The sequence below is a fragment of the Coregonus lavaretus genome (assembly GCF_964263955.1).
Source record: "Coregonus lavaretus genome assembly, contig: HAP1_SCAFFOLD_968, whole genome shotgun sequence".
In the NCBI taxonomy this organism is placed as follows: Eukaryota; Metazoa; Chordata; class Actinopteri; order Salmoniformes; family Salmonidae; genus Coregonus; species Coregonus lavaretus.
Window position 1 is genome coordinate 169,231 of NW_028160533.1, and position 19,598 is coordinate 188,828.

Genomic DNA, 19,598 nt, shown 5'->3' on the forward strand with positions numbered 1-19,598 from the left:
ATGGCTTTTTTCTGGCCACTCTTCCGTAAAGCCCAGCTCTGTGGAGTGTACGGCTTAAAGTGGTCCTATGGACAGATAATCCAATATCCGCTGTGGAGCTTTGCAGCTCCTTCAGGGTTATCTTTGGTCTCTTTGTTGCCTCTCTGATTAATGCCCTCCTTGACTGGTCCGTGAGTTTTGGTGGGCGGCCCTCTCTTGGCAGGTTTGTTGTGGTGCCATATTCTTTCAATTTTTTAATAATGGATTTAAATGGTGCTCCGTGGGATGTTCAAAGTTTCGGATATTTTTTTTATAACCCAACCCTGATCTGTACTTCTCCACAACTTTGTCCCTGACCTGTTTGGAGAGCTCCTTGGTCTTCATGGTGCCGCTTGCTTGGTGTTGCCCCTTGCTTAGTGGTGTTGCAGACTCTGGGGCCTTTCAGAACAGGTGTATATATACTGAGATGATGTGAAAGATCATGTGACAATTAGATTGCACACAGGTGGACTTTATTTAACTAATCATGTGACTTCTGAAGGTAATTGGTTGCACCAGATCTTATTTAGGGGCTTTATAGCAAAGGGGGTGAATACATATGCACACACCACTTTTCCATTATTCATTTTTTAGAATTTATTTTAACACATTCTTTTTTTAATTTCACTTCACCAATTTGGATTATTTTGTGTATGTCCATTACATGAAATCCAAATAAAAATCCATTTAAATTACAGGTTGTAATGCAACAAAATAGGCAAAACGCCAAGGGGGATGAATACTTTTGCAAGGCACTGTATGTGTCATGATGATTGCTGATATCTCTCTGTGGCCTGGTCTCTGCCTGGTCCCAGATCCGTTTGTGCTGTCTTGTTATCACCACAGCAGCATGACAATGACCATAGGAGTTGGCAAGAAACACATACAAGGCTCTCCCTAGCCCTCCCTTTGGCAAATCTGACCATAACTTTATCCTCCTGATTCCTGCTTACAAGCAAAAACTCAAACAGGAAGTACCAGGTACTCGGTCAATAAAAAAGTGGTCCTATGAAGCGGATGCTAAGCTACAGGACTGTTTCGCTAGCACAGACTGGAATATGTTCCACGATTCATCAAGTTACTGATTGAACAAATCCTCACTTATCAGTATCTGCAATTTGGCAGTACGCCCAGACCTTGTTTTGAGAACGAAAGATATCTCAGTTTCAAGGTCTCAGCTTAGAGAGAAGAAGCCTCGTGAGGTATTGGTCTCACATGTTATGAACCAGTATTGGTCGGTCACATGAATGAAACAAAATGGTAATGATGAATTAATTATGCTAAATCATGCAAACTTGTCTGTGTATAGCCGTATATAAGACAACTGCTGGGACTGCCCCGGCAGAGCTCCTGTTGGTTGGAACCTCTCCAGCGCACTGATAATAAAGAATGATTCATTTAAGATTAACTTTGAGTGTCCCTAGTGGTAATTTCCACGACACACATACAGTATTTAACCCCTTTTTTGGGGTTGGCACATAACTACCTTCATACTTCCATTCGTTTTTTAAAACCGGTACCGGATACATTCAGAGGAGTCCCATGACACTTGTGGGGGTCGCAGAGCAAAACAGAGAACATCATCGTGTTCGTGAGAATCCCATTAGTTTGTAGCCCACACAGTTCAGACGCTACCAATCAGAAGATGGCACATCGACGGTACCAACTTCAGATGGGTCCCCTGACACTTGAGAGTCTCCCCTTTCCATAGAGTGGTCACAATAGTTTGTAGGCCAAACCGTTTGGACGCCACAGACGTTTTTGTGAGACAACCGATTTTCGGAACGTCTCATGGTCTGACAACCACCTCTCTAGATCTGCCACCTTTCACCGCAGCTGTGGAAGTGCGACATCGGCGGATGAAGTGGATTGTGGTCCATTATGTTGTTGCTAAAGCGACAGAGACAACACAGGTATTGTGGTTAGTGATAGGTCCTCTGTAGCTCAATTGGTAGAGCGTGGCGCTTGTAACGCCAGGGTAGTGGGTTCGATCCCCGGGACCACCCATACGTAAAAATGTATGCACACATGACTGTAAGTCGCTTTGGATAAAAGCGTCTGCTAAATGCCATATTATTATTATATTATTGAAACGCATCCAATGCAAAAATCGGTATCTGTAGCTTAAACTGACGGATTTTGATGGGGAACGACTCTATTGGGTTAATAAGACGCCGTTTTTCCCACAGTGACCGTACGTACATATCCCAACCAGAAGCCATGGATTACAGGCAATGAGCTAAAGGCTAGTGTTGCCACTTTCAAGGAGCGGGACACTAACCCGGACGCGTATAAGAAATCCTGCTATGCCCTCCGACGAACCATCAAACAGGCAAAGCATCAATACAGGACTAAGATTGAATCCTACTACGCCGGCTCTGATGCTCGTCGGATGTGGCAGGGCTTGCAAACTATCATGGATTACAAAGAGAAACCCAGCCGCGAGCTGCCCAGTGACGTGAGCCTACCAGACGAGCTAAATGCCTTCTATGTTTGCTTCGAGGCAAGCAACACTGAACCATGCATGAGAGCACCAGCTGTTTCGGGCGACTGTGTGATCTCACTATCTCACTACCATCGGCTACGGTTAAGATTCACAGGGCCAGATGCATTACCAGGACGCGCACTCAGAGCACTGATTAGATAGCAAGTGTCTTCACTGACATTTTCAACCTCTCCCTGACCCTGTCTGTAATACCAACTTGTTTCAAGCAGACCACCATAGTCCCTGTGCCCAAGAACTCCAAGATAACCTGTCTAAATGACTATGGCCCAATAGCACTCACATCTGTAGCTTCTAAATACTTTGAAAGGCTGGTCATGGCTCACATCTAGCACATCTAGCACATCTATCATTCCAGTGTTAATACTATTGTAATTATTTTGCACTATAGCCTATTTATTGCCTTACCTCCATAACTTGCTACATTTGCACACACTGTATATATATTTTCTGTTGTATTTTTGACTTTATGTTTTTTACCCCATATGTAACTCTGTGTTGTTTTTATTGCACTGCTTTGCTTTATCTTGGCCAGGTCGCAGTTGTAAATGAGAACCTGTTCTCAACTGGCTTACCTGGTTAAATAAAGGTGAAATAAAATAAATAAAAATAAACATCAACACCATCATCCCAGACACCCTGGACCCACTCCAATTCACATACCGCCCCAACAGATCCACAGATGACGCAATCTCTATTGCTCGGCATCCAGCCGTAAGGCTCTACAGAGGGTAATGCATACGGCCCAGTACATCACTGGGGCCAAGCTTCCTGCCATCCAGGACCTCTATACCAGGCAGTGTCAGAGGGTAATGCGTACGGCCCAGTACATCACTGGGGCCAAGCTTCCTGCCATCCAGGACCTCTATACCAGGCAGTGTCAGAGGGTAATGCGTACGGCCCAGTACATCACTGGGGCCAAGCTTCCTGCCATCCAGGACCTCTATACCAGGCAGTGTCAGAGGGTAATGCGTACGGCCCAGTACATCACTGGGGCCAAGCTTCCTGCCATCCAGGACCTCTATACCAGGCGGTGTCAGAGGGTAATGCGTACGGCCCAGTACATCACTGGGGCCAAGCTTCCTGCCATCCAGGACCTCTATACCAGGCGGTGTCAGAGGGTAGTGCGTACGGCCCAGTACATCACTGGGGCCAAGCTTCCTGCCATCCAGGACCTCGTACGGCCCAGTACATCACTGGGGCCAAGCTTCCTGCCATCCAGGACCTCTATACCAGGCAGTGTCAGAGGGTAATGCGTACGGCCCAGTACATCACTGGGGCCAAGCTTCCTGCCATCCAGGACCTCTATACCAGGCAGTGTCAGAGGGTAGTGCGTACGGCCCAGTACATCACTGGGGCCAAGCTTCCTGCCATCCAGGACCTCTATACCAGGCAGTGTCAGAGGGTAATGCGTACGGCCCAGTACATCACTGGGGCCAAGCTTCCTGCCATCCAGGACCTCTATACCAGGCAGTGTCAGAGGGTAGTGCGTACGGCCCAGTACATCACTGGGGCCAAGCTTCCTGCCATCCAGGACCTCTATACCAGGCAGTGTCAGAGGGTAGTGCGTACGGCCCAGTACATCACTGGGGCCAAGCTTCCTGCCATCCAGGACCTCTATACCAGGCAGTGTCAGAGGGTAATGCGTACGGCCCAGTACATCACTGGGGCCAAGCTTCCTGCCATCCAGGACCTCTATACCAGGCAGTGTCAGAGGGTAATGCGTACGGCCCAGTACATCACTGGGGCCAAGCTTCCTGCCATCCAGGACCTCTATACCAGGCGGTGTCAGAGGGTAGTGCGTACGGCCCAGTACATCACTGGGGCCAAGCTTCCTGCCATCCAGGACCTCTATACCAGGCAGTGTCAGAGGGTAATGCGTACGGCCCAGTACATCACTGGGGCCAAGCTTCCTGCCATCCAGGACCTCTATACCAGGCAGTGTCAGAGGGTAGTGCGTACGGCCCAGTACATCACTGGGGCCAAGCTTCCTGCCATCCAGGACCTCTATACCAGGCGGTGTCAGAGGGTAATGCGTACGGCCCAGTACATCACTGGGGCCAAGCTTCCTGCCATCCAGGACCTCTATACCAGGCAGTGTCAGAGGGTAATGCGTACGGCCCAGTACATCACTGGGGCCAAGCTTCCTGCCATCCAGGACCTCTATACCAGGCAGTGTCAGAGGGTAATGCGTACGGCCCAGTACATCACTGGGGCCAAGCTTCCTGCCATCCAGGACCTCTATACCAGGCAGTGTCAGAGGGTAGTGCGTACGGCCCAGTACATCACTGGGGCCAAGCTTCCTGCCATCCAGGACCTCTATACCAGGCAGTGTCAGAGGGTAATGCGTACGGCCCAGTACATCACTGGGGCCAAGCTTCCTGCCATCCAGGACCTCTATACCAGGCAGTGTCAGAGGGTAATGCGTACGGCCCAGTACATCACTGGGGCCAAGCTTCCTGCCATCCAGGACCTCTATACCAGGCAGTGTCAGAGGGTAATGCGTACGGCCCAGTACATCACTGGGGCCAAGCTTCCTGCCATCCAGGACCTCTATACCAGGCGGTGTCAGAGGGTAATGCGTACGGCCCAGTACATCACTGGGGCCAAGCTTCCTGCCATCCAGGACCTCTATACCAGGCGGTGTCAGAGGGTAGTGCGTACGGCCCAGTACATCACTGGGGCCAAGCTTCCTGCCATCCAGGACCTCGTACGGCCCAGTACATCACTGGGGCCAAGCTTCCTGCCATCCAGGACCTCTATACCAGGCAGTGTCAGAGGGTAATGCGTACGGCCCAGTACATCACTGGGGCCAAGCTTCCTGCCATCCAGGACCTCTATACCAGGCAGTGTCAGAGGGTAGTGCGTACGGCCCAGTACATCACTGGGGCCAAGCTTCCTGCCATCCAGGACCTCTATACCAGGCAGTGTCAGAGGGTAATGCGTACGGCCCAGTACATCACTGGGGCCAAGCTTCCTGCCATCCAGGACCTCTATACCAGGCAGTGTCAGAGGGTAGTGCGTACGGCCCAGTACATCACTGGGGCCAAGCTTCCTGCCATCCAGGACCTCTATACCAGGCAGTGTCAGAGGGTAGTGCGTACGGCCCAGTACATCACTGGGGCCAAGCTTCCTGCCATCCAGGACCTCTATACCAGGCAGTGTCAGAGGGTAATGCGTACGGCCCAGTACATCACTGGGGCCAAGCTTCCTGCCATCCAGGACCTCTATACCAGGCAGTGTCAGAGGGTAATGCGTACGGCCCAGTACATCACTGGGGCCAAGCTTCCTGCCATCCAGGACCTCTATACCAGGCGGTGTCAGAGGGTAGTGCGTACGGCCCAGTACATCACTGGGGCCAAGCTTCCTGCCATCCAGGACCTCTATACCAGGCAGTGTCAGAGGGTAATGCGTACGGCCCAGTACATCACTGGGGCCAAGCTTCCTGCCATCCAGGACCTCTATACCAGGCAGTGTCAGAGGGTAGTGCGTACGGCCCAGTACATCACTGGGGCCAAGCTTCCTGCCATCCAGGACCTCTATACCAGGCAGTGTCAGAGGGTAATGCGTACGGCCCAGTACATCACTGGGGCCAAGCTTCCTGCCATCCAGGACCTCTATACCAGGCAGTGTCAGAGGGTAATGCGTACGGCCCAGTACATCACTGGGGCCAAGCTTCCTGCCATCCAGGACCTCTATACCAGGCAGTGTCAGAGGGTAATGCGTACGGCCCAGTACATCACTGGGGCCAAGCTTCCTGCCATCCAGGACCTCTATACCAGGCAGTGTCAGAGGGTAGTGCGTACGGCCCAGTACATCACTGGGGCCAAGCTTCCTGCCATCCAGGACCTCTATACCAGGCAGTGTCAGAGGGTAATGCGTACGGCCCAGTACATCACTGGGGCCAAGCTTCCTGCCATCCAGGACCTCTATACCAGGCAGTGTCAGAGGGTAATGCGTACGGCCCAGTACATCACTGGGGCCAAGCTTCCTGCCATCCAGGACCTCTATACCAGGCAGTGTCAGAGGGTAGTGCGTACGGCCCAGTACATCACTGGGGCCAAGCTTCCTGCCATCCAGGACCTCTATACCAGGCAGTGTCAGAGGGTAATGCGTACGGCCCAGTACATCACTGGGGCCAAGCTTCCTGCCATCCAGGACCTCTATACCAGGCAGTGTCAGAGGGTAGTGCGTACGGCCCAGTACATCACTGGGGCCAAGCTTCCTGCCATCCAGGACCTCTATACCAGGCAGTGTCAGAGGGTAATGCGTACGGCCCAGTACATCACTGGGGCCAAGCTTCCTGCCATCCAGGACCTCTATACCAGGCAGTGTCAGAGGGTAGTGCGTACGGCCCAGTACATCACTGGGGCCAAGCTTCCTGCCATCCAGGACCTCTATACCAGGCAGTGTCAGAAGGTAGTGCGTACGGCCCAGTACATCACTGGGGCCAAGCTTCCTGCCATCCAGGACCTCTATACCAGGCAGTGTCAGAGGGTAATGCGTACGGCCCAGTACATCACTGGGGCCAAGCTTCCTGCCATCCAGGACCTCTATACCAGGCAGTGTCAGAGGGTAGTGCGTACGGCCCAGTACATCACTGGGGCCAAGCTTCCTGCCATCCAGGACCTCTATACCAGGCAGTGTCAGAGGGTAATGCGTACGGCCCAGTACATCACTGGGGCCAAGCTTCCTGCCATCCAGGACCTCTATACCAGGCGGTGTCAGAGGGTAGTGCGTACGGCCCAGTACATCACTGGGGCCAAGCTTCCTGCCATCCAGGACCTCTATACCAGGCAGTGTCAGAGGGTAGTGCGTACGGCCCAGTACATCACTGGGGCCAAACTTCCTGCCATCCAGGACCTCTATACCAGGCAGTGTCAGAGGGTAATGCGTACGGCCCAGTACATCACTGGGGCCAAGCTTCCTGCCATCCAGGACCTCTATACCAGGCAGTGTCAGAGGGTAGTGCGTACGGCCCAGTACATCACTGGGGCCAAGCTTCCTGCCATCCAGGACCTCTATACCAGGCAGTGTCAGAGGGTAATGCGTACGGCCCAGTACATCACTGGGGCCAAGCTTCCTGCCATCCAGGACCTCTATACCAGGCGGTGTCAGAGGGTAGTGCGTACGGCCCAGTACATCACTGGGGCCAAGCTTCCTGCCATCCAGGACCTCTATACCAGGCAGTGTCAGAGGGTAATGCGTACGGCCCAGTACATCACTGGGGCCAAGCTTCCTGCCATCCAGGACCTCTATACCAGGCAGTGTCAGAGGGTAGTGCGTACGGCCCAGTACATCACTGGGGCCAAGCTTCCTGCCATCCAGGACCTCTATACCAGGCAGTGTCAGAGGGTAATGCGTACGGCCCAGTACATCACTGGGGCCAAGCTTCCTGCCATCCAGGACCTCTATACCAGGCAGTGTCAGAGGGTAATGCGTACGGCCCAGTACATCACTGGGGCCAAGCTTCCTGCCATCCAGGACCTCTATACCAGGCAGTGTCAGAGGGTAATGCGTACGGCCCAGTACATCACTGGGGCCAAGCTTCCTGCCATCCAGGACCTCTATACCAGGCAGTGTCAGAGGGTAGTGCGTACGGCCCAGTACATCACTGGGGCCAAGCTTCCTGCCATCCAGGACCTCTATACCAGGCAGTGTCAGAGGGTAATGCGTACGGCCCAGTACATCACTGGGGCCAAGCTTCCTGCCATCCAGGACCTCTATACCAGGCAGTGTCAGAGGGTAATGCGTACGGCCCAGTACATCACTGGGGCCAAGCTTCCTGCCATCCAGGACCTCTATACCAGGCAGTGTCAGAGGGTAGTGCGTACGGCCCAGTACATCACTGGGGCCAAGCTTCCTGCCATCCAGGACCTCTATACCAGGCAGTGTCAGAGGGTAATGCGTACGGCCCAGTACATCACTGGGGCCAAGCTTCCTGCCATCCAGGACCTCTATACCAGGCAGTGTCAGAGGGTAGTGCGTACGGCCCAGTACATCACTGGGGCCAAGCTTCCTGCCATCCAGGACCTCTATACCAGGCAGTGTCAGAGGGTAATGCGTACGGCCCAGTACATCACTGGGGCCAAGCTTCCTGCCATCCAGGACCTCTATACCAGGCAGTGTCAGAGGGTAGTGCGTACGGCCCAGTACATCACTGGGGCCAAGCTTCCTGCCATCCAGGACCTCTATACCAGGCAGTGTCAGAGGGTAGTGCGTACGGCCCAGTACATCACTGGGGCCAAGCTTCCTGCCATCCAGGACCTCTATACCAGGCAGTGTCAGAGGGTAATGCGTACGGCCCAGTACATCACTGGGGCCAAGCTTCCTGCCATCCAGGACCTCTATACCAGGCAGTGTCAGAGGGTAGTGCGTACGGCCCAGTACATCACTGGGGCCAAGCTTCCTGCCATCCAGGACCTCTATACCAGGCAGTGTCAGAGGGTAATGCGTACGGCCCAGTACATCACTGGGGCCAAGCTTCCTGCCATCCAGGACCTCTATACCAGGCAGTGTCAGAGGGTAGTGCGTACGGCCCAGTACATCACTGGGGCCAAGCTTCCTGCCATCCAGGACCTCTATACCAGGCAGTGTCAGAGGGTAGTGCGTACGGCCCAGTACATCACTGGGGCCAAGCTTCCTGCCATCCAGGACCTCTATACCAGGCAGTGTCAGAGGGTAGTGCGTACGGCCCAGTACATCACTGGGGCCAAGCTTCCTGCCATCCAGGACCTCTATACCAGGCAGTGTCAGAGGGTAATGCGTACGGCCCAGTACATCACTGGGGCCAAGCTTCCTGCCATCCAGGACCTCTATACCAGGCAGTGTCAGAGGGTAGTGCGTACGGCCCAGTACATCACTGGGGCCAAGCTTCCTGCCATCCAGGACCTCTATACCAGGCAGTGTCAGAGGGTAATGCGTACGGCCCAGTACATCACTGGGGCCAAGCTTCCTGCCATCCAGGACCTCTATACCAGGCAGTGTCAGAGGGTAATGCGTACGGCCCAGTACATCACTGGGGCCAAGCTTCCTGCCATCCAGGACCTCTATACCAGGCAGTGTCAGAGGGTAATGCGTACGGCCCAGTACATCACTGGGGCCAAGCTTCCTGCCATCCAGGACCTCTATACCAGGCGGTGTCAGAGGGTAGTGCGTACGGCCCAGTACATCACTGGGGCCAAGCTTCCTGCCATCCAGGACCTCTATACCAGGCGGTGTCAGAGGGTAATGCGTACGGCCCAGTACATCACTGGGGCCAAGCTTCCTGCCATCCAGGACCTCTATACCAGGCAGTGTCAGAGGGTAATGCGTACGGCCCAGTACATCACTGGGGCCAAGCTTCCTGCCATCCAGGACCTCTATACCAGGCAGTGTCAGAGGGTAATGCGTACGGCCCAGTACATCACTGGGGCCAAGCTTCCTGCCATCCAGGACCTCTATACCAGGCAGTGTCAGAGGGTAATGCGTACGGCCCAGTACATCACTGGGGCCAAGCTTCCTGCCATCCAGGACCTCTATACCAGGCAGTGTCAGAGGGTAATGCGTACGGCCCAGTACATCACTGGGGCCAAGCTTCCTGCCATCCAGGACCTCTATACCAGGCAGTGTCAGAGGGTAATGCGTACGGCCCAGTACATCACTGGGGCCAAGCTTCCTGCCATCCAGGACCTCTATACCAGGCAGTGTCAGAGGAAGGCCCTAAAAATGGTCAGACTCAAGCCACCTAAGTCATTGACTGTTCTCTCTGCTACCGCACGGCAAGCGGTACCGATGCACCAAGCCTGGAACCAACAGGACCCTGAAAAGCTTCTACCCCCAAGCCATAAGACTGCTAAATAGTTAACAAAATAGTTACCCGGACTATCTGCACTGACCCTTTTTGTACTCTTTTGACTCATCACATACGCTGCTGCTACTGTCTATTATCTATCCTGTTGTCTAGTCACTTTACCCCTACCTACAGTATACTGCTGCTACTGTCTATTATCTATCCTGTTGTCTAGTCACTTTACCCCTACCTACAGTATACTGCTGCTACTGTCTATTATCTATCCTGTTGTCTAGTCACTTTACCCCTACCTACAGTATACTGCTGTTACTGTCTATTATCTATCCTGTTGTCTAGTCACTTTACCCCTACCTACAGTATACTGCTGCTACTGTCTATTATCTATCCTGTTGTCTAGTCACTTTACCCCTACCTACAGTATACTGCTGCTACTGTCTATTATCTATCCTGTTGTCTAGTCACTTTACCCCTACCTACAGTATACTGCTGTTACTGTCTATTATCTATCCTGTTGTCTAGTCACTTTACCCCTACCTACAGTATACTGCTGCTACTGTCTATTATCTATCCTGTTGTCTAGTCACTTTACCCCTACCTACAGTATACTGCTGCTACTGTCTATTATCTATCCTGTTGTCTAGTCACTTTACCCCTACCTACAGTATACTGCTGCTACTGTCTATTATCTATCCTGTTGTCTAGTCACTTTACCCCTACCTACAGTATACTGCTGCTACTGTCTATTATCTATCCTGTTGTCTAGTCACTTTACCCCTACCTATATGTACATATCTACTTCAATTACCTCGTACCCCTACACATCGTCTCGGTACTGGTACCCTGTGTATATAGCCAAGTTATTACCTCGTACCCCTGCACATCGTCTCGGTACTGGTATCCTGTGTATATAGCCAAGTTATTACCTCGTACCCCTGCACATCGTCTCGGTACTGGTACCCTGTGTATATAGCCAAGTTATTACCTCGTACCCCTGCACATCGTCTCGGTACTGGTACCCTGTGTATATAGCCTAGTTATTACCTCGTACCCCTGCACATCGTCTCGGTACTGGTACCCTGTGTATATAGCCTAGTTATTACCTCGTACCCTGTGTATATAGCCAAGTTATCGTTACTCTGTGTATTTATTCCTTTTATTTTTTCTATAATTTGTCTCTATTTTTCTGTCTGTATTGTTGAGAACGGCCCGTAAGAATTTCAATGTTAGTCTACACCTGTTGTTTACCAAGCATGTGACAAATAACATTTGATTTGATTTGACAGCACAAACTGATCAAGGACCAGGCTATTCTCTGTGTTCTCTTCTCTGTGTTCTATTCTCTGTGTTCTCTTCTCTGTGTTCTCTTCTCTGTGTTCTATTCTCTGTGTTCTATTCTCTGTGTTCCATTATCTGTGTTCCATTATCTGTGTTCTATTCTCTGTGTTCTATTCTCTGTGTTCTCTTCTCTGTGTTCTATTCTCTGTGTTCTCTTCTCTGTGTTCTCTTCTCTGTGTTCTATTCTCTGTGTTCTATTCTCTGTGTTCCATTATCTGTGTTCCATTATCTGTGTTCTATTCTCTGTGTTCTATTCTCTGTGTTCTCTTATCTGTGTTCCATTATCTGTGTTCTATTCTCTGTAAATCTATCTGACAGGCTGAACGCTCACCTCTCGAACTTGGCGAGTACGTCAGCCACGATGACTCTGCTCTCCACAGCCCGGTCCATAGCGTTGTTGTGTTCAAACAGGGCAAACATGTTTCTACTGTCCTCCATGGCCAGGCCTCGGATCAACTTCTCCACCACCTGGGGACAGGCAGGACAGAGGGACAATAAGACATCTGACTAAACCTAACCACCTGGACACCGCAAAGCACACAGAGATACTTAAAGGGGCAATCTGGGATTTAAAAAACAACTAAACTGACACCCCGCCACTAAACAGCTGAGGGAGGGGGGTGGAGAAGGGGGTGGAGAAAGTTGATGTATGGATTGCCCCTGGCAAAAATTCCTGTATTTTTACAGCTACTACTCCTTGTGGAAAACATACTTTTTCTTGTATAATCCACAGAACTGGACATACGACAGAACAGCGCGTCAGAGCAGAGCAGCATTAGTTACCTCTCCGGCGGTGGTGTGTGAGTTGATGGAGATCTTGCAGGATCCTCCTCCGTGGCAATAGACCGTAGTAGCCATTTCCTGCCTGGTCAGTAGGGCTACGATCTCCTCCTGAGACGGAACATACTCCCTGACCTTGGTCCTCTTCAGAGACTCACCTATGAAATGGGCAAACATGTCCACCTCTGTTCCAGGAAACTGCTCCTTCACCCTGGAGAAGAACACACAAACAGGCAGAGGGTTACTGAGGTGGAGGATGAGCATACAAATCAATCATAGAAAATACGGCACTTTTTACTAGAAGCTATAGGAAGGGAACACATTCTGCTAACTAGAAGCTATAGGAAGGGAACACATTCTGCTAACTAGAAGCTATAGGAAGGGAACACATTCTGCTAACTAGAAGCTATAGGAAGGGAACACATTCTGCTAACTAGAAGCTATAGGAAGGGAACACATACTGCTAACTAGAAGCTATAGGAAGGGAACACATTCTGCTAACTAGAAGCTATAGGAAGGGAACACATTCTGCTAACTAGAAGCTATAGGAAGGGAACACATTCTGCTAACTAGAAGCTATAGGAAGGGAACACATTCTGCTAAATAGAAGCTATAGGAAGGGAACACATTCTGCTAACTAGAAGCTATAGGAAGGGAACACATTCTGCTAACTAGAAGCTATAGGAAGGGAACACATTCTGCTAACTAGAAGCTATAGGAAGGGAACACATTCTGCTAACTAGAAGCTATAGGAAGGGAACACATTCTGCTAACTAGAAGCTATAGGAAGGGAACACATTCTGCTAACTAGAAGCTATAGGAAGGGAACACATTCTGCTAACTAGAAGCTATAGGAAGGGAACACATTCTGCTAACTAGAAGCTATAGGAAGGGAACACATTCCTCTTGAGGCTCTGAGAATAACATTGATGTTGAATTTGAACACGGACACGTGTTCCCACTATTAAAACCTACCCGTTTTGAGGATAACACAGTGCCACCGACGCGGCCTGCTCCCGAGGACTGTGTGCTCTCGTTCTGCGTTCCCGATGTGAGTAAGACATTAAAGCGCGTTAACCCTTACAAGGCTGCCGGCCCAGACGGCATCCCTAGCCGCGTCCTCAGAGCATGCGCAGACCAGCTGGCTGGATTGTTTACGGACATATTCAATCTCTCCCTATCCCAGTCTGCTGTCCCCACTTGCTTCAAGATGGCCACCATTGTTCCTGTACCCAAGAAAGCAAAGGTAACTGAACTAAATGACTATCGCCCTGTAGCACTCACCTCTGTCATCATAAAGAAGCTAGTTGCTTCGAGAAGCTAGTTAAGGATCATATCACCTCTACCTTACCTGTCACCCTAGACCCACTTCAATTTGCATACCGCCCCAATAGATCCACAGATGATGCAATCGCCATCGCACTGCATGCTGTTCATTGACTATAGCTCAGCATTCAACACCATAGTACCCTCCAAGCTCATCATTAAGCTCAAGGACCTGTGTCTGAACCCCGCCCTGTGCAACTGGGTCCTGGACTTCCTGATGGGCCGCCCCCAGGTGGTGAAGGTAGGAAACAACATCTCCACTTCGCTGATCCTCAACACTGGGGCCCCACAAGGGTGTGTGCTCAACCCCCTCCTGTACTCCCTGTTCACCCATGACTGCGTGGCCAAGCACGCCTCCAACTCAATCATCAGGTTTGCAGATGACACAACAGTAGTAGGCCTGATTACCAACAATGACGAGACAGCCTACAGGGAGGAGGTGAGGGCTCTGGGAGTGTGGTGCCAGGAAAATAACCTCTCCCTCAACGTCAACAAAACAAAGGAGATGATCGTGGACTTCAGGAGACAGCAGAGAGAGCATGCCCCTATCCACATCGACAAGACCGCAGTGGAGAAGGTGAAAAGCTTCAAGTTCCTCGGCGTACACATCACCCACAATCTTCAGGAGGCTGAAGAAATCGGCTTGGCCCCTAAGACCCTCACAAACCTTTACAGATGCACCATTGAGAGCATCCTGTCGGGCTGTATCACCGCCTGGTACGGCAACTGCACCGCTCGCAACCACAGGGCTCTCCAAAGGGTGGTGTGGTCTGCCCAACGCATCACCGGGGGCAAACTACCTGCCCTCCAGGACACCTACAGCACCCAATGTCACAGGACGGCCAAAAAGATAATCAAGGACATCAACCACCCGAGCCACGGCCTGTTCACCCCGCTATCATCCTGAAGGCGAGGTCAGTACAGGTGCATCAAAGCTGGCACAGAGAGGCTGAAAAACACCTTCTATCACAAGGCCATCAGACTGTTAAATAGCCACCACTAGCCGGCTACCCCCCGGCTACTCAACCCTGCACCTTAGAGGCTGCTGCCCTATGTACATAGACATGGAATCACTGGCCACTTTAATAATGGAACACTGGCCACTTTAATAATGTTTACATACAGTTTTACTCATTTCATATGTATATACTGCATTCTCTACTGTATTCTAGTCAATGCCATTCCGACATTGCTCATCCTAATATTTATGTATTTCTTAATTCCATTCTTTTACTTTTAGATGTGTGTGTATTGTTGTGAATTGTTAGATACTACTGCACTGTTGGAGCTAGGAACACAAGCATTTCGCTACACCCGCAAAACATCTGCTAAATATGTGTATGTGACCAATAACATTTGATTTGATTTGATAAGTGTAAGAAATAGACTACTGGGGTATTCAATAAATAAGTTGTTTCATCTAACATTTCCAAGCAAGAATGCATGATTCCATATATTTTGATGTGCAACCTAATCCACTGATTGTCATGAATTTTGGGTTGACAATTAGACTATAGTTAACTCCAAAAAGTTTTGGGACACTGTAAAGTCCATGGAGAATAAGAGCACCTCCTCCCAACTGCCCACTGCACTGAGGCTAGGAAACACTGTCACCACGATAAATCTACAATAATCGAGAATTTCAACAAGCATTTTGCTACGGCTGGCCATGCTTTCCACCTGGCTACCACTACCCCGGCCACCAGCTCTGCACCCTCCGCTGCAACTTGCCCATACCCCCCCTGCTTCTCCCTCACTCAAATTCAGACAGCAGATGTTCTGAAAGAGCTGCACAATCTGGACCCCTACAAATCAGCTGGGCTAGACAATCTGGACCCTTTCTTTCTAAAATTAGCAGCCGAAATTGTAGCAACCCCTATTACTAGCCTGTTCAACCTCTCTTTCGTATCATCTGAGATCTCCAGAGATTGGAAAGCTGCCGCGGTCATCCCCCTCTTCAAAGGGGGTGACACTCTAGATCCAAACTGTTACAGACCTATATCCATCCTGCCCTGCCTTTCGAAACTATTTGAAAGCCAAGTTAACAAACAGATCACCGACCATTTCGAATCCCACCGTACCTTCTCCGCTATGCAATCCGGTTTCCGAGCTGGTCATGGGTGCACCTCAGCCATGCTCAAGGTCCTAAACGATATTATTAACGCGATCGATAAAAGACAGTACTGTGCAGCCGTCTTCATCGACCTGGCCAAGGCTTTCGACTCTGTCAACCACCGCATTCTTATTGGCAGACTAAATAGCCTTGGTTTCTTTAATGACTGCCTCGCCTGGTTCACCAACTACTTCTCAGATAGAGTTAAATGTGTCAAATCGGAGGGCCTGTTGTCTGGACCTCTGGCAGTCTCTATGGGGGTGCCACAGGGTTCAATTCTCGGTCCGACTCTATTCTCTGTGTATATCAATGATGCCGCTCTTGCTGCTGGTGACTCTCAGATCCACCTCAACGCAGACAACACCATTTTGTATACATCTGGCCCTTCATTGGACACTGTGTTAACAAACCTCCAAACGAGCGTCAATGCCATACAACACTCCTTCCGTAGCCTCCAACTGCTCTTAAACACTAGTAAAACTAAATGCATGCTCTTCAACCGAACGCTGCTTGCACCCGCCCACCCGACTAGAATCATTACTCTCGGCGGGTCTGACCTAGAGTATGTGGACAACTACAAATACCTAGGTGTCTGGTTAGACTGTAAACTCTCCTTCCAGACTCACATTAAGCATCTCCAATCAAAAGTTAGATCTAGAATCGGCTTCCTATTTCGCAACAAAGCCTCCTTCACTCATGCTGCCAAACATGCCCTCGTAAAACTGACTATCCTACCGATCCTTGACTTCGGCGATGTCATTTACAAAATAGCCTCCAACACCCTACTCAGCAAATTGGATGTAGTCTATCACAGTGCCATCCGTTTTGTCACCAAAGCCCCATACACTACCCACCACTGTGACCTGTACGCTCTTGTTGGCTGGCCCTCACTACATATTCGTCGCCAAACCCACTGGCTCCAGGTCATCTATAAATCACTGCTAGGCAAATCCCGGTCTTATCTTAGCTCATTGGTCACCATAGCAACACCCACCCGTAGTCTGCGCTCCAGCAGGTATATCTCACTGGTCATCCCCAAAGCCAACACCTCCTTTGGCCGCCATTCCTTCCAGTTCTCTGCTGCCAATGACTGGAACGAATTGCAAAAATCTCTGAAGCTGGAGACTCTTATCTCCCTCACTAACTTTAAGCATCAGTTGTCAGAGCACCTTACCGATCACTGCACCTGTACACAGCCCATCTGAAATTAGCGCACCCAACTACCTCATCCCTATATTGTTATTTATTTTGCTCATTTGCACCCCAGTTTCTCTATTTGCACATCATCTTCTGCACATCTATCACTCCAGTGTTAATACTCAATTGTAATTATTTTGCACTATGGCCTATTTATTGCCTTACCTCCATAACTTGCTACATTTGCACACACTGTATATAGATTTTCTGTTGTATTTTTGACATTATGTTTTGTTTTACCCCATATGTAACTCTGTGTTGTTGTTTTTATCGCACTGCTTTGCTTTATCTTGGCCAGGTCGCAGTTGTAAATGAGAACTTGTTCTCAACTGGCTTACCTGGTTAAATAAAAAAATAAAAAAAATAGATAAATCATATTTGACAGTCAAAAAAGGACTCCAGAATTTCCAGATTTTTTTTGTTCAATAGAGATGAATTACATACATCTTTATGTACACTAACTAATATCATAGGCTAATTAAGTTGGGATTCACCACCTGAGGAAGTGGAAACATGAATTACAGTAAATATAATACGCACTGCTAGTAGCCATGCATTCATCCAACAGTAAGTTGAATGTCCTAAAGAAACGTGCAGTTATAGGAGTCCTATAGTGGCTTGTGAAAGTATTCACCCCACTTGCCATTTTTCCTATTTTGTTGCCTTACAACCTGGAATTTTTGGGGGGTTGTATCATTTGATTAACACCACATGCCTACCACTTTGAAGATGCAAAATATTTTTTATCGTGAAACAAACAAGAAAATAAGACAACAAAACAGACAACTTGAGCGTGCATAACTATTCACCCCCACCAAAGTCAATACTTTGTAGAGCCACCTTTTGCAGCAATTACAGCTGCAAGTCTCTTGGGGTATGCCTCTATAAGCTTGGCACATCTAGCCACTGGGATTTTTGCCCATTCTTCAAGGCAAAACTGCTCCAGCTCCTTCAAGTTGGATGGGTTCCGCTGGTGTACAGCAATCTTTAAGTCATACCACAGATTCCCAATTGGATTGAGGTCTGGGCTTTGACTAGGCCATTCCAATATATCTTAATGTTTCCCCTTAAACCACTCGAGTGTTGCTTTAGCAGTATGCTTAGGGTCATTGTCCTGCTGGAAGGTGAACCTCCGTCCAAGTCTCAAATCTCTGGAAGACTGAAACAGGTTTCCCTCAAGAATTTCCCTGTATTTAGCGCCATCCATCATTCCTTCAATTCTGACCAGCTTCCCAGTCCCTGCCGATGAAAAACATCCTCACAGCATGATGCTGCCACCACCATGCTTCACTGTGGGGATGGTGTTCTCAGGTTGATGAGAGGTGTTGGGTTTGCTCCAGACATAGCGTTTTCCTTGATGGCCAAAAAGCTCAATTTTAGACTCATCTGACCAGAGTACCTTCTTCCATTTGTTTGGGGAGTCTCCCACATGCCTTTTGGCAAACACCAAACGTGTTTGCTTATTTTTTTTATTTAAGCAATGGCTTTTTTCTGGCCACTCTTCCGTAAAGCCCAGCTCTGTGGAGTGTACGGCTTAAAGTGGTCCTATGGACAGATACTCCAATCTCCGCTGTGGAGCTTTGCAGCTCCTTCAGGGTTATCTTTGGTGTCTTTTTTGCCTCTCTGATTAATGCCCTCCTTGACTGGTTCGTGAGTTTTGGTGGGCGGCCCTCTCTTGGCAGGTTCGTTGTGGTGCCATATTCTTTCCATTTTTTAATAATGGATTTAATGGTGCTCCGTGGGATGTTCAAAGTTTCTGATATTTTTTTATAAACCAACCCTGATCTGTACTTCTCCACAACTTTGTCCCTGACCTGTTTGGAGAGCTCCTTGGTCTTCATGGTGCCCCTTGCTTAGTGGTGTTGCAGACTCTGGGGCCTTTCAGAACAGGTGTTTTGAAACAAGTTATTTTTTTAATTTCACTTCACCAATTTGGACTATTTTGTGTCTGTCCATTACATGAAATCCAAATAAAAATCCATTTAAATTACAGGTTGTAATGCAACAAAATAGGAAAAACGGCAAGGGGGATGAATACTTTTGCAAGGCGCTGTACAGGCCAGTGCGCATTTTTCACGTGCGCCGCTCCATATCTCAAAGCCAATTTAAGTCATATCAAATATCTTGGTTTTAAAATAGTTGCTATTGAGCTGAATTTTGAGAGTTGAGAAAAAATATATACCTACAGAAAGCTGAGACCCTCCTCTCTTCAACAGGGACAAGGGGATGAAGCGTCCAACGCTGTGTTTTCCCAGCAATTGCGTTTTGAAATGTTATATGCATAGAACTTGAGGTAAAAGTACCTTTTAAGGTGGAACTTGTGGTAAAAGTACCCTTTGAGGTGGAACCTGAGGTAAAAGTACCCTTTAAGTTGGAACTTGTGGTAAAAGTACCTTTTACGGTGGTACTTGAGGTAAAAGTACCTTTTAAGGTGGAACCTGAGGTAAAAGTACCTTTTAAGGTGGAACCTGAGGTAGCGCACGATGCCCCGGCTGGGCAGGAAGGTACAGCTCATACAGGTGAGGAGGTGCCAG

The 19,598-nt window shown here is 49.4% G+C and overlaps 1 protein-coding gene across 1 annotated transcript in view; it reads right to left on the reverse strand.

The window, feature by feature from the left end:
- LOC311121692 (unconventional myosin-X-like) overlaps positions 1 to 19,591 on the reverse strand; it is a 35,891-nt gene extending 16,300 nt beyond the window's left edge. Inside the window, exons 1-3 of the mRNA XM_084196150.1 lie at positions 19,518 to 19,591; positions 12,432 to 12,639; positions 11,980 to 12,116 (exon numbers count right to left, since the gene is read on the reverse strand). Of these exons, the coding sequence (XP_084052276.1) occupies positions 11,980 to 12,116; positions 12,432 to 12,639; positions 19,518 to 19,579 (407 nt within the window). The 5' untranslated portion in view covers positions 19,580 to 19,591. The remainder of the gene's footprint in view (positions 1 to 11,979; positions 12,117 to 12,431; positions 12,640 to 19,517) is intronic.
- Between the last annotated feature and the right edge of the window lie 7 nt (positions 19,592 to 19,598).